The sequence below is a fragment of the Pelmatolapia mariae genome, linkage group LG23 (assembly GCF_036321145.2).
Source record: "Pelmatolapia mariae isolate MD_Pm_ZW linkage group LG23, Pm_UMD_F_2, whole genome shotgun sequence".
Taxonomy (NCBI): Eukaryota; Metazoa; Chordata; class Actinopteri; order Cichliformes; family Cichlidae; genus Pelmatolapia; species Pelmatolapia mariae.
In genome coordinates, this window is record NC_086246.1 from 11,055,334 (window position 1) to 11,070,973 (window position 15,640).

The 15,640-nt window shown below is 38.8% G+C and overlaps 1 protein-coding gene across 2 annotated transcripts; it reads left to right on the top strand.

The window, feature by feature from the left end:
* The first annotated feature begins 568 nt into the window (after positions 1 to 568).
* ptger2a (prostaglandin E receptor 2a (subtype EP2)) lies at positions 569 to 14,806 on the top strand. 2 transcript variants are annotated; one of them, XM_063466768.1, is made up of 4 exons: positions 569 to 722; positions 3,937 to 4,237; positions 4,622 to 4,783; positions 11,888 to 14,806. In XM_063466768.1, the coding sequence occupies exons 2-4, from the start codon at positions 3,938 to 3,940 to the stop codon at positions 12,161 to 12,163; spliced, it is 738 nt and encodes a 245-aa protein (XP_063322838.1). In that variant the 5' UTR covers positions 569 to 722; position 3,937; the 3' UTR covers positions 12,164 to 14,806. The 2 variants fall into 2 exon arrangements, with proteins under 2 accessions (XP_063322838.1, XP_063322837.1); XM_063466767.1 differs by having other exon boundaries at positions 3,937 to 4,783.
* Positions 14,807 to 15,640: the final 834 nt, after the last annotated feature.

Genomic DNA, 15,640 nt, shown 5'->3' on the forward strand with positions numbered 1-15,640 from the left:
TTATATAATTACTTCACATTAGTGCTACAGCTGTTTGTTTAAAAAAATAATAATTAACAATAGTACCCCAAAATAGCTGCTTGTCGCATTTAAAAGTCTTGTGTACAATCTGGAGAGTGGCCATGTTTCTAAAAACATTGTAAGCCAGTTGAAGGCTAGTGTGAAACCCCTTCTTCATTAAATAACCTATTTCTTAGTTTAATGCAGCATTTCCAAAAATAAAGACATATAATGTTACAAACAATGTAGATAATTCGCTTCTGTGGTACTTTCTTTAACTTAGGAGTGATCGGTTGTCATTCTTACCAAAGTGAAACTACATTTTATATTTGTTTAAACAGGGAAGTATCATCCCCGTCACGTGACTGCAGTTTGACAGACAAACTGAACAAAGACTGTTCTGCAGCTGAACTCACAGTGAGCGCTATTTAACAGTATTTTGAAGGTAAGGCTTGCACGGGCACGCATTCACTGGGTGGGTGGACCTTTTGGGTGTGACGTCACCGCACGATTCCCTTTACCCGGGTCCACTCATGCCTGACTCTCACAGCAGCGCGCGCCTCGCCCTCGCACCAACTTGCCTTGAATCCAGAGCGGCGCCGTAAGTGAAAGAAACGGGAATATACGGTGGGTATTTTCTTGTGTTTTGCCTGCATTGTGACTCGACTGGGACATTGATAAACGACAAACTTCTACACTAGTGAAGGAAAGTCAAAAAGCAGGTGAGAACTTAAATTTTTTGGATGTGTGTTGCTTCTGTTAGGGACAGTCGCGTTGTTTTCTTGAGTGTGAATGATGTAACTGAAAGCCTTCGTCACATGCTTCAAACATCATTTTTACCAATTAAATATCTACTTTGAAACCAGACAGCAGACCGCCGTGTCTTGTTTACAAGAAGTCATCGATATTAAATTAAACGGAAGCCGGCGTGTTTGTTTTCATTAAAGCGTGTTAATTAATAAAGTCACAGTTTTCCAGAATTTTCGCAACGTTTTAAAATAGCCGTCAAAAACTGACTTCATGAAAAATCTGCAAAGAACTTCATCCAAGAACCAAAACCTGGACACATCTTTCAGACTCCCGACGTTGTTTTTGTAGCTGTTTAAACAGTTCAGGAGCATCTGAAGCCCAAAGTAACAGCAGGCGTAATCAGTCACAGCAAGTGAGCCTGTTACACGTCCAGTGCAAGTGAAGGCATTCACACCCACAGAAAGTCATGCAAACGACGCAAATGTGCAATATTAGTATGCAGGTGTAGACTTTGAAAAATCAGCACAGCTGTTGTAAAAGTAACTGTGTGAAACCTTGAGATACACTTTCTGATTTTCTGCCTGTCAGCTGATATCTCTTAACTGCTGAAGAAAAAGAGGAACAACTTTGGGTTTCACAATTCCAAAAGATATACTAGTGGAATTTTTGCAAATGTTAAAAAGGAGAAATGGGGGGGGAAAGAAAATCTTCCTTTGTGCACAGCATGTGTGCGGTCAGTAAGGTCAGACAAAGTCCTACAAACATCAAGTGTGCACCATGTGTTATCAGCGTTATTGGCTTCAGTCAAAATGGTGTGAATTTAAATGACACCAGTAAACATTCTTGGCAGCCAACACTGGATTTTCTTGGACCAGTGAGCGGAAGTTAAACAAATGAAAGTCATTTTGAAACTGCTGGAACTTAGCGCTCGTAGAGCATTCCCTAAAGCTGAGTCAGAATTCAATTTGCTTTGCAGTGAAGCTCGTGTGTTGACAAGCAAATTAGCTATAGAGGTTCATGTTCCCTCATCATGTCAAAATGAACATTAAAACCAACAGTTTTAATGCAGTTGTCGAGTGGTTTAGTACAGGAAAACATGATTTCTTTTTTCTTGTCTTATTAAGCCATAACTGTGACACAGAGTTTGAGGCACCTGCTGGAGCTGCATGCATTACTTCTGTTAGTTCAGTATATTTTAAGAAATTGCTCCATTATTAAAGCCAGTATTTTATCATTTACATTACACACATAAATCAACAAATCTTTGTATTAAAAGTCCTGGATAAGAGATTTGTAGGCCTCTAGTTTTTCCTTTGCATAGACTTGAGTTTGTCTTCAACTGCCAGCAGTTCAGTTTCACCCACAAAACACATGAGCAACTGCAAACATGAAAGATGACTGTGACTGGGCGTAGTTGAGTTATGCAGCATGTTTGTTTTTCTCTGGAGGGGAATCTATCATGCTCTTTCATTTTATTTGTCATGTGTACACTGTCCAGGCAAATAACATCATACACTCTATTATATCATTGACCTGACTCTAGCTTTTATGATGTCACATGGACACACATGGACATCCCAAAGATTCTGAGTGGTGTGAAGGTCTGGAGTCAGTGGTGGCCACAGTATGTGAAAATGATGTCTTGTGTCCCCCAAACTACTCTTTCACAATTTAAAAGGATAGTATGTAGCTTTCGGGAATAGCCGCACAATCAGGGAAGAAAGAAATGAATTCATGGAAAAATCATTAACCATATTTAGGTAATCATCTGACCTATTTTTTATTTATTTTTTTTTCTGGGCGCATTAAGTAACCTCAGGTCATAACACTGCCTCCACAGGTTTGTAAAATAAGCACTATGTATGATGGGCTCATGATATGCCTCATTTCTTACCCTGATGTTCCGATTACCCTGGAACAGGGTAAAACTGGGCTCATTAGACTTGTGACTTTTTTCTACTGGTGTAGAGACGAATATTTACACTCCCTATCAAATTGAAGCCTTTCTTCTGGTTAGCTTCACTGATAAGTGGTCTTTTTAGGGCTACATAGCTCTGCAGACCCAATCTCTTGAGTTCTTTACATAATATGTGTATGAAAGTGCTTTTCTTGCAATGTATTACACTTGCATTACACATTCCTCTTTACTCGACTTAAAAGAATGCACTATGGAATGAAATTAGATGCCGGAGAAAGTAATTTGACTGCTTGGCATATTACTTTCTCATTACTCTGTAAAACATAATTACATTTTACTTATAAACACAAAGCCAAACAAAGATGAAAACCAGCCTAAACATTAAAGTAGAATCGCCACAGTAATTCTATTTTAGAAACACGAACAGGTAGAAATGGAGGCTGCAGGCTGATGGCCCATCACTGTGGAAATTCGGGGCCTGGTTACTGTGCTGGAGTCAACATGGACTCGGCTTTATCATCACTCTGGGTTCTTGGCTAGATTTGTGTTTGCATGCTGTCTGTGCAGGCACTTGCAAATAGCGGAAGTTGTGTTAGCCTTATAATGCAGTAATTTACTTTACTGCATTACAGAAAACTCTAATATGATTACAAAGTAACGCTTGACTGTAATCACGTTACTTTGTAATCACGTTACTTTGTAACTTTGTAACATGTTACATACAACAATGTTTCTTTATTTAGTTATTTTAATCTAACTGAATTTGTTACTCAAAGCTTATGGTTGAGCACCATCTTTCTAGGTCTTAATAATTTGTTGCAACGTTCATACTTCTTAGCAGTTTCAGCAGTTTCCTTGAATATCATAAAATATATAAGTCCAGGTGGTAATTTATTATATTTTATTTTATTGGACCGGACTGTATATACTGTCACAGTGGCATTGGCTCATACTAAACATGGTTGGTTCTTTGTACTTTTGTATCCTGATGAGGGCCACGGTGGTACAGTGAAAGAAAGGCATTGCGGAGTCTAGTTTTTTCCATTTTTCTAAAAGTAAATAATACATACTGATAGTGTGATAATAATTCCCATATAAAATTTTGCTAGTGTTATTTGGAACTCTGGTAAAAGTACTTTTATCAGTTGAGTTGTATTTTGTCAAGACATTTTTCACCAATCATTTTGATCAAGCTAATAATAGTGAAAAAAAAAATTGTTGTCAAGACTAAGTCTCACAGATCTCTTTTCCTCTTTTTGGTTTAACAGGATGGGTGAAAGCAACTGCTCAAGGATGGATGTAGACAACGATACATGCCACTTCAAGCACCACATTAACCCTCCTGTGAACCGCCTGATCAGCGCCTCCATGTTTGCTTTAGGCATCTTTGGAAATGTAGCTGCCCTGGTGGTCTTGGAAATACGGCGACGCAGGAACGTAAGGAGTGGAGGCACGTGGCAGCGCAGCTTGTTCCACATCTTCATCACATCATTGGTGGTTACGGACTTGACTGGAACCTGTTTTACCACCCCGTTAGTGCAGCTTTCATACTCGCGCAACTTAACCCTGGTTGGTATGAGGCCTAAAACTTGCAGCTTGTGTTCGTACTTTGGTGCCAGTATGACCTTCTTCAGCCTGGCTACCATGTTGCTCCTCTTAACTACAGCACTAGAAAGATGCTTTGCCATCGGGTACCCCTACCTGTACAGCCGGCATGTCACCAAGAAGTGTGCATACATCACAATATTGCTGGTGTTTTTGTTGTGCATAATATTCTGTCTCCTTCCTTTTGCTGGATTTGGGAAATATGTACAATACTGCCCGGGCACATGGTGCTTCATTGACATGAATGCAGTGAAACCACGGAACAAAGCCTATGCCATTCTGTATGCCACTATTATGCTGGTGCTTGTGGTGGCCATTGTAGTGTGTAACGCCTTTGTGGTGTACCAGCTGTATAGGATGTACCAGCGCCGGAGGAGAAATGGCTCAGTGATGTCCACAATGAGATCCAACAGTGAGCGCAAGCTTCTGTCCATGTCAGAGGAGGTGGAGCATCTGATCATGATGGTCGTCATGACCGTTATCTTTATCATCTGTACACTACCACTAGTGGTAAGTGACAATGGAGTCTTGTTCTGCAAATGACCTTTGTTCATCAGTTTGTTTGGGCTGAACTGAATCCGTAGGAGCCATTCATGGCCAATTCAGAGTTTTTTGTCTCTTCTTTTGAGGAGACCACTCTGCAGGTGGGTGAATCTACCAGAGGTGGAGGGTGGACTTAACCTTGTTGTTTATTGTCTTATGTAGTCTGGGAGTTGACTGAATGTTAGGGTGGGTGTAGTTTTTTCTCTGCGGTGGGGTCAGATGGGCTCTGGGGTCCTTTTCTCCACATCCCTAAATATGTCCCTCCTCCTGCTTAATCACAGCAGGGAGTGGGGACCAATAGGAAGGGTTAACGCCTCCTTCCGTAGACAAAATAAATAAATAAATACTTTTTTTTTTCTTCTTCACTGCCTACAATTTTCACAATTGCAAGACCCTTCACTGAATTGACTCCTAGCTGTCTGGTTCTGCCCGCCAGACCACATGTTTAACATCTCTTGTCTACTATTTGTGACCGGCCTGATTAGGTCACTGCAGTTTTTGTGCTACATTGTTGGTCATGCAGGCTTACAGGCTAGTCTTTTTGGACACTTTATATCCTTTATACAGTTTGGTGATAGTGATATTTTGGTTAGAGTACTTGTTATTAGGTTCACACTGTGTCACACTACCTTAATACTACACTACCACTATTTCAGACCTCTTAAAACACAAACCCTGTTCCACTTATACAAAATTAGAGACAATGTTTAGGTATTTACAAAAGGAAAGCGAAGTACTGGCTTAGCGGTTTGACTGATATGCAACTCATGTAAATGCATCTCTTTTCAGCTTATCTGATCTCGAGTACTGATTGAAAGATAAAACTGTTTTTTGTTTTGGTTTTTTTAGCCTGGTTGCTGAAAAACTGCTATCTTATCAGATGATGCACTTCAGTTTGTGTACAGGGGCTTGCTAAAATATTCACATCTTTTCTTTTTTAACTTTTTTTTTTGCCTTGTTTTGTTTTTGATTTTTTTTTTTTTGTTAAGCCACTTAACACTGGCCTATGAATCATTCAAGCATACAAAACTACCTAACTCAAGGGATAAACCAGTGTTTTGTCTACATATCAGACAATTTAAATGGTATCTTTAGGCACTTTGCCACTAAGCAGCTACAGCAGAGAAATTGTGACTGAAAAGTTATCCCTGATAAGGATAAGCGGAAGAGAATGAATGGATAGATGCATGGATAGATGTATGAATAAAATAGACTGAGTTTTTCAGGGTGTATTACCTCTTTGCCCTTTATATGGGAAGCAGCATGCGCTGCACTAACAGCTATGTTGAATGATCAGCCAGAAATTTGTGTTGAGCTGCGCCTCCACAAGTGCTCCCTGCCCAGCAAACTTATGCTATGCTTTGCTCAACACAGCAGGAAACTGCATGGCACAAGCCATAGAAAAGACTGGGTTTCAGAGCGCAGCACAGCACATGCCACTTCCTATGTGAAAGGGTTTATTACAGCTTGGCCAGGCTTCTGCACTGCCACAACTTTGAATTACGAAATTATTAAATGAAAAATAAAAATAAATAAATCAAAGATATTTATAAAGTTATCTATGATTCCAAGCTATATTGTTCCTAATGATTTCTTCCATCACATATTGATTCACATATTTAGGGATAGCTCAGTAGGTAAAGTGGTTGCCCCATGATCGGAAGTTTGGGGGTTTGAATCCACTGAACAGCTACCCTGAGGTACCCCTGAGCAAGTTACCGTCCCTACACTGGTGGCTTCCCACTGCTTCACTGGGTGAATGGGTTAAATGCAGAGGAGTAATTTCCCTACGGGGACTAACGCATTGTCATTATTATTATACTCAAGTTTTATTTAAACAGTGAGTAGATAATGAAATGTCCAAGACTACAATCCAACCCCACCCGACCCCCCCGTCAAATAGAAGTTATGTTTTAAGGTCAAGTTATCATTCCAAACAGCAGGCTTCACTTGCAGTATGCTTGGTAACTGGAAGCAACCTTTAAGATTTTATCTGTAATGTCATCAGAAAGCAATTTGGATTCAGGCTGTAATGAGAAGATCAGGGGTATCTGTCTTTCCAAGTGCAATTAGAAGTTTCACTTGTAACAACATCACAAATGCAACAACATCTGTGATGATTGCTCAAGGGATGGTAGTAAAACACCAAAAACAAAACCTCGATGTTGTTAGACTTTGTTATATGATATTTCTGACTAGCTTAGCATGTTTACAAAGTAGACATATGAGAAAAATTTGATTTCCTAAGCGTCACTTTGTTCTTTAAATGCTAAACGAGTAGCTTTCCCAGCATAATATGATGCCATGCACTTTGTTGCAGACATCGGTTATGTGCTAAAGTGCCATCCCGTGTGCTGTTGCTTCTCAGCTCTGACCTGAAATACAGAGTCATAACCTTCAGCTCTGCAGTGTCTGCCAAGTTGTGCATTATACTTAACTTAATATTAGCCACAATATAAAAAGCAGACGACGTCAAGGCGGAAGCCACTTTATGAACCGTGTTCTTACAAGCAGAGCCCTTCAGAGAGTGTTCCTCAAGGAGTATTATTCATTTAACAGTTATTGTTTGATCGTTATGTAAATCCCTCAAATTGTCGCACATCCACTCACTTAAAATTTGTACTGCTTTTGTAACATAAGCTATTCATGCACAGGACTTTTAAAAAATGTCTTTAACACTAATGAGGAGCATAATCATCACAGGAAGCTGTAAAAATGAACATTTTGACAGCTTCTAATTGTGTTAATGAGAATCAACTATCAGACAACTGCAGCTAGATGTAGAATTCTGTAGGCAGGTACAAGACACTGAGATCAGGTTTCTTCACTGCCTCAACAGGCAACTCAGTGAAATGCATGACTTTTGGTACATGAGGGAGGAAGGAAATCTACTTGGGCTACAGTAGAACGCAGTGGGGGAAATAATTATTTGGTCCCCTGCTAAATTTGTAAGTTTGCTCACTTCCAAATAAATGAAGAGTCAAATTTTTGAGGTTTTATTTTTACTGGAGAGAGATAAAATAAAATATGTATTTGATGATGTATATCTCTAGAACTGGGTTGCCTTTTTTCAGTCCATAGAACCATTTTAAGATTTTTATCATATTGTTTTCACTTAGTTGGGGATAATCCACTTTAATTACGTGTTACCCATAGTAGTCTTTAACACCACCAACGATGCAGTATTGCCTTCTAGCAAGAAAGTAAACTTACATGTGTTGATATCAGTTTAAATGTATGTTATATGTTGAACATTTTCAGTGCTTTTCCTGGTTTCAGATGGCGCTTCTTAACAAGAAGTCAAACTCTTGAACTCCACCAGACTACATTGACAAAACTGCTAATTTTACCATGCAAAGCTGATTAGTTTGTATGATTATGGTGACTTGATGGCTTCATTTAGATGCAAACTTATTCTATTTTTTTTTTTTAATAGAAAAATGTCAGTCATGTTCAGCTATTATGCGGCAACAATTTTAAGCAGCTGAGTCATCAGACTTTTTACCACCGCTCGCTGAAGTCTTCATAACATTAGTTTCAGACATATTATTCTTTTAATGAATAACATACGTATTTATAAATCACTTACTTGTGGCTGTCACAGTCATGTCTCCTGTCCTCTCCTGTCCTCATATTTCTACAGAATGGTCACATTAACCCACAGGAAGATGTAGAAAACCTTTTACCATATATCAGCCTAGAGGCACACAAAGTGATCTTACAGAGAGCGTATTTTAAAAGTACATCTAGCATCAAGTACAATTCTCTTTCTTGTAATATTGTATGGACATAGGAGGATGTATTTTACCTCTTAAATGACATCACATGCATATTGCACAAGAGTTGCCCACCATATAGGACGTGATACAGCCAATGGTTTCTATGGAAAAATGTGCTTCCTGACTGGTTGACGATGGTTTCTAGAAGTTTTTGGCGGTCGCTTGGGTGAAGTTAGTTGCAAAGAAGTAGTTGCACCGAAAGCTTCCTAGTCATTGCTTTGGTTGCTACCAGATTGCCATAGTTGCCTGTAGTTTTTCATGTTTGTCTGCTAATACTAGCCGAATGTTAGTGCAACTTATCAAGTGCAGCACACATTGAAGATGGAGAAGGTTTGCCTTTAGAGTAGAGTCATACGTTAGCATTCAAGCCAAGTGTATTTTAAAGTGATAAAACTGCTACCCTTTTCACTGATAAGATCTGATGTTGTGACTGTCATCACTGAGCAGTTCTCTAATAATGACTGTAGCTCAAGAAGGTGGGGCTTGAATAAATATTTAAGGTTTTTCATGTTTGCAAAATGGTTGTGAGATTCCCAAGGACACAATGATATACTCTTGGGTGTCCAGATTGCAATGTGAGACCACAGTCAGGATATCAAATACACACAGCCACATGGCAAGATCATATTACATTTTTCTGCGGATATGAAATCGTGGACAGATGATGTGGTTATCTGTGATCGCATTAAAATTTGAAAACGCTAGCCAACATTAATAAGTAACACGATAACATGAGGGCAAAATTAATAATGTCATCACCTCTGACTCAGTCTGTGCTCAGCATACACTGTGGCTGTGTAACATTTTGCTCTTCGAAATGAAACTATAACAGATGACATTAGTTCTGTGATCAGTACCCTCAAAGACTCACAACAACGCTTTTATTAATATACTTCCTGTTGGTGCTGTGAGAGAAACTTGGACTCACGGTGAAAGTCTGACTTCTGTCTCCTCACATTCTCGTTTCTCACACATGGTGAGGACTGTCACTAATCAGTAATGATCCCATCTGGCTTTGTTTAAAATGGCACTGGGGTTTGCACTTAAAGAACAGAACACTGACTCATTTTGTGTTTTATTCCAAGGTTGTTCACATTGTTCCTTCATCATTTGTATTTTTGAAATACATGCAGATTTTTCTTACACCTTTTCATGCAAATTACTCCTTATTTCCAGGTGATAAATTGAGTGCTCTCATAGGTGCCAACACAAATGTAGAGTGGAAAGCAAAAGAGAAAGCGCTAAAGAAAAACTTGCAGATGGCAATAAAAAAAGAATGTCAGAGAAAGAGAAAAGGGTGGGTGGAGGACAGGAAGTGAATAAGAGAAGCACTGTTAGGGAATACAGCGAGCATGTAAAATATTAGGAGGTTATTGTCCCTTGTTATTTGACCCTTTTAACTGTATATTGTTCCCTTCGATCCCCGAGAGAGAGTAGCAGTCATTTCTAAACCTGCAGACTAGTCACAGCTTCCATGGATTGTATTAACATGCTGGTTCTCAACCTTGTGGCTATGTGCTGAGGGAATTTACTGCTTCTTCCTGCCAATAAAGGCAGTGGCTGATTTCACTGACATTCCAGCTGCAAAGGAGGAACTAATTAGTGTAATTTGATGCTCATTCTTGGCCTAAGGGGTGCTAATGAAAGCAGCTGTATTTAAAAGCTCAAATACTTTATAATACATCAATTATTTATAAAAGATTGCCAAATAGGCACATCATAGCAATGGCTGTGTAGGTTAGAGACTTCGGAAGTAGAAAAATTGACTTTCCTTCTTTGAGTTTGTCTTTTGAACAAGGTTGGAGGTTGTAGACCGAGGGAGATGAAAATCATATGGTGAGCTTACAAAAACGGAAAAGATCTGAATTTGAACTCAGTCGAGTTTAAAAGGTGCTTCAGTTGGAAGCATGTTTCCTACCTGCAGATCATATGTTTGAGACTCTTTAGAGAGGATTTTTATCCAGACCATGTACAGCTAACCAAACTGCTTATTATTACCTAACCCAAACCAAGTAGTTAACTATATCAGTAGATATGCGATTGGCCTGAGAAATCTTTTTCATGCAAACAAAGTTAAAGGAGGGAACTTCATATCCTGGAACATAAAAAAAAAAAAAAAGGAAAATTTATGTCCTAAAACACGGGGGGACACAAGAGTACATCATGAACTACCACAAGAGTGTCTTAAAGTGTGATTTTAGTTTGTTTTTTAGGTTAGAAAGTACGGAGTTTCATTTTTAATATTTGGTCTGTTTATCCAAACGGCAAATATCTTCAATGTTCTTCACACGCCGCACTTTCCAGAGTTCTTTGGCCCGAAGTATCTATGTGCTTTGAAAATGGTGGAGATTTCTTGAATTATTGGTAGGATGAGCTAAAAAACTGAAATATGTAAGCATACTTTGATTTTATTGTTATTTTTGTCTGTAAACTGAGTGAATGGCTGTAAGCATGAGAGCCCATATTTGGGAGTTGCAAGAAATTCAAATATTCTTCCTGATGTAGAACATTAGTTAGTAAAAATATCTTGTGTGCGCATTACTAGGGATAAATTGTAGTGCTATTTATTTTTGAGAAATCAGTTATGCAGACTAAAACCGAAACAATTAAAACTATGCATAGTGGGATCAGGTTGTAAGATAAACTGAGCCCAAATTATCATTGGTTATTATGTAATCTAGTTTAGATCTGGGCTTCTATCCTCAGCCTCTTGTGTAAGTGGAGACCACGATTTTAAAAATTTACAGCACTCGCACTAGTCCACTCGCCAGCAACATTTTCGCCGTTGGATTGATTACTATCATGCTAATCTCGCTGGAAGAGAAACAAAGAAAAAGTCTCCAGTTTCTTAGATGTCCCAACAGTATTTCCTCAATAATCAAAATAATCAGTATATAGTAGAGCCACAGATTCTGCATAGATAAATAAATAAATGGGTTAGTATAAGCGGATGTGATTTTGCTAGCTAGAGCAATAATGCAAAAACAATTCAACGAAACATGAACATTCGTAGTATTTTTTTTACCACTTTTATTCTACAACATTGGCTTTCTTGTAATTTCTTCTTTGGATGTTGGCTGGCTTTTGCACCGTTCACAGTCAAGATGATTCCATACTCCTTCCATCAAACTGTCTTTATCTGATGGTTTACTATTAAAGGCTTAATGTTTGATTTGGAACCAAGATGCTAGCTGTGGTGTGGCTTTCTCTCATGATGTTCGCTTCGAGATTGTACCTTGGAATCTTCATAATCTCTCTATCCTCACTCCTTGCCTTCTCTTTCCTCCCTCAGATTCGAGTGTACATCAACTACAATGGCGAGAATGATCACGCCTCAGACCTGAATGCTCTCCGCTTCATCTCCGTCAACTCCATCGTTGACCCCTGGGTCTTCATACTACTCTCCCCTGGTGTTCAGCACTTTTGCTGGACCTCTGTCTGCCGGTCCACCCTGATAGCCCAGAGGGGATCTGTGTTTAAATCATCGCTGGCTAAAGAAAATGCCAAACTAGAACTGTCTCGGCCAACGCTGTACACGGAGCAAATTGATTCAGTAAAAAATATGTGACCGCAGCAGTGCTTTGCCATCACTTGATATTTACGTTTACTGGACATGAAAGTAGACTGTGCGCTGTCCTACCTGAGCACCGAAGCTGCAGAGGTTTGCTGGGTCACAGCAGTGTTTCTTTTGGGTAATGGTCCATGCCATCAAGCCGATAAGAACTTCTAAGCAGCTTTATCAGTTTGGGGCCGTCTCTTGCCAATTACTGGGCATTTCCATACACTTCTAGCATTTCAGCTAAATGCACACTGACTTCTCCGGAGCTTTTGACTCCTTCATGACTTGCATTCTTTATGAATTAAAGAAAAAGTGGCTGCTGATGGGAAAGGAAATATCCAAAGTTTGGCAGTGATGTCATAGACAATCTGCAAGTGCGTTACAAATATTGATCACTGGTATTATGATACTTCTCTTATCAACCCTGAGAGTCTAAACCTCGTACTTTAAACTAGGCTGCCAGATTCATGTTAGAAAAGTCAAAGGGCAGGATGCCTACAGAGTCTTAGATTAAGCTATCTTTTAACCAAAAAAGGTAGAGAGCTACAGTATTTATTTTTTATGTATAGTGTGTAGTATACAGGATACACTACCATGTTATTAACAACAAGGTTTTCATGTGCAGATGCAGCTGTATTTTGATTTAAGCTTCTTATACTGTTAAGGAAAAGTGGATCAATAATCTCATGACATGTGGCTGTTATTGCAATGCTTTTGATGCACTTTATGAATTTCGGGTACTTTTTAAAGTGGGTCCTATTAATGACAAAATAATTAAAAATAATGTGATCAAGTTAATTTTCCAGACCAGGTAGGTCTATATGTTAACTATTATAGCATAAACTTACCTTTTCTGCCTTAAACGATACTGTAGATTAAATTATATCAGCTGTGTGATTTGTAAAGAAATGGCTGATTATATTCAGAATTTGCCACTGGAATGGCAAACAGTTATTAGCAGCAATTCACTAAATACACGCGCAAATGCATCTTTATGCACAATACAAAGAATATGCAGTGGCCATTTATAAATGCTGTCTCAAAGTTTTCATTATAAATATTTACACAACTTTAGCTTTAGCCCTACATCTACATCAGCTGGTTTGAGATGATACCCTTTTACACACCTGTTTGGCAAATATGAACCACGCCACGCCATTTATTGGGCTTTAGTCTGGCTAAAGTTGCTATGTATGCAACTCATCTCTACCCAACTCCACCTTCTAAGCTGATGATGTGATTTTTGTTTTATTTGTGTTTGCTATGTCCTAGCTTTCCATAAACAGTTGTGTTCAGAAGTTCTCTTGGACATGAATTTCATAGTTTGGGGCTTTTAATGATTTCTTTGAACTATTTTTTTATAGTGTGGAATCACTGTAACTTATAAACTTGCCTCATGCACACAAGCAGTTTTTCTGTGCTTCTCAAAGTTCTTTCTATCTAACGTTGACACACATTTTCTAATTTATGCATAAAACTTTTTACAGAAGAGGTAAAGGGCAGTGGGGGTAGAAAAGTGGGGAGGTCTTTATTCCCCCCCCCCCCAGAGTTCTGAGAAAAAAGTCGGAATTCTGAGCGATTTGAAAAAAGAAAAAAAAAAGACGTCCCCACTTTTTTGTTTTTTTTTCTGTTTTTCCTGTAGCCCTAATCCCCTTCCATAACTTTTGACTATAGTGGCTCTGACTGAAATACAAGACATCTTTTTAAATTAGGGCTCACAGCTAAGATCCTCTTAGAAATTCAGCTGGTAAAGCAAAGGTTTCCAATGTAAGTTTCCTTTCAGGTCCTTAAAAATTGTACCCTGCATTAATCATTTTGCAGTTAGCCTACACAGGTCACGCGCTTTACTGATCAGCCACCCACTATTACACAACAGTGATGTCACTTTTAACAAAGCAGCTGAAATCAGATGACTACTGATTTTCCTGGAAAAAGTGGGTAGTGTTCTCCACTTTTTTTTGTTTTTTTGCAGACTTTCAATGGAATAAAAAGTTATATGTGGTTGAATTACACAATATCTTTCTTTTAAAGGAACCCTAATAAAATGTGGATGGATTATCCGGTAATAAAATAAAGCTACTGCAAACTTCTGCCTGCTCTCCTGCCATTATCTCTCAAAAAAAGGGAAAACTCTCCCACTGGCGTGGCTGGGTTTAGGAATTGAAATAGTTTGGTGCTCAAATGAGTACAAAGTGGAAAAATGTTCACAGAAATGTGTAGTAAAGGCCAGGAGATTCAGTGAGCATAAAGTCAACTTTGACTGTATCAGTGTGAGAATTGCCCGTTGTGTTGTTAAAATCTGCAGTTTATTGCCTCTGCTGGTCTGTTGTTGATTCTTAGCTCAGGCTCAATATGTTCAGTGTTTATGACAGAGACTTACTGCTTCCTGTCAGTGGTAATGTGTTCTTTCTGTGTGCGCTAATGCCATTGTGTTCTCTTGTGTTTTTGAGAATGAGCGTGTGTATGTGTGTCTTTGCGTCAGTGTGCCTGTGATATGTACCAGCTTGTGTGACAGACAGCAAATGTAATGTCAAACCTGAATGCTACCTACCTGGATTTTTCTGTAATTAAGTACTGTACATGAAATTGAATGCACTGAGCACACAAGCTTGTGTGTGTGTTTTATGGCTTGTGTAAATAAACATCTCATCTACCAAGTATTCTGAGCAACAAGATTTGTAACTTTTTTCCCACACACACACACACACACACACACACACACACACACACACACACACACACACACACACTGCATATAAAAAGTGTGTGTGTGTGTGTGTGTGTGTGTGTGTGTGTGTATGTGGATGGGTTCCAGATGTAGAGAACAGAGTCGAATATGGCAGCTCAAACTACATACCAAGACCGTCTGCTTTGTTTATGATCAGCTCTCTTACTTTTGGATGCAACATACAACCATATATGCACAGTATACTCATGGAGAAATGTAGTCACAGTTATAAAGGTGCTAAAATATCTGTCCTGGTAAAGCAGAAAACGATCAGGACAAAGCGGGGAGATGAATGCCCTTGTTTGAGAGGGACAAAGTCTGACCTGCACAGGCCCATGAAGTACTAAACAACTGTGAAGTAAATTACTAAATTGAGTTTGCAAGTTTTCATTACCAAATTCTATGGTTTAATCTAACTCATAGTTACAGTGTATCAATAGAATTCAATTGAGGGGCCACAGTGATTTTATTGGGCTACTCTACCCCTGAGGCCTGTTCAAACGTGTTTAACCAAGTTGAAACCACTGAGGCAGACTAAATACAGCCTGAGAACAAGTGCAAAAATCTTTAACATATTTTGGAAAATTCTGCAAATCATATATTGAGTCTTTTTCTCGGATTTGAGACAAAAACCGGTGTATTATATTGAAATGTGTGATTATTCATTTAAATTTATTCTTAGACACTCCAAAGGTCATTTAACTAATACTGTTTGCTTTTGAAGGTAATATTCCAGCACGCACCCAAATGAATTGTGG

Excerpts from the sequence above, each read along its gene's own strand:
- ptger2a (XM_063466767.1), top strand. The coding sequence starts at position 3,938 with ATGGGTGAAAGCAACTGCTCAAGGATGGATGTAGACAACGATACATGC. Across the intron at positions 4,784-11,887 it reads TCTGTACACTACCACTAGTG|ATTCGAGTGTACATCAACTA; the intron begins GTAAGTGACAAT and ends TTCCTCCCTCAG.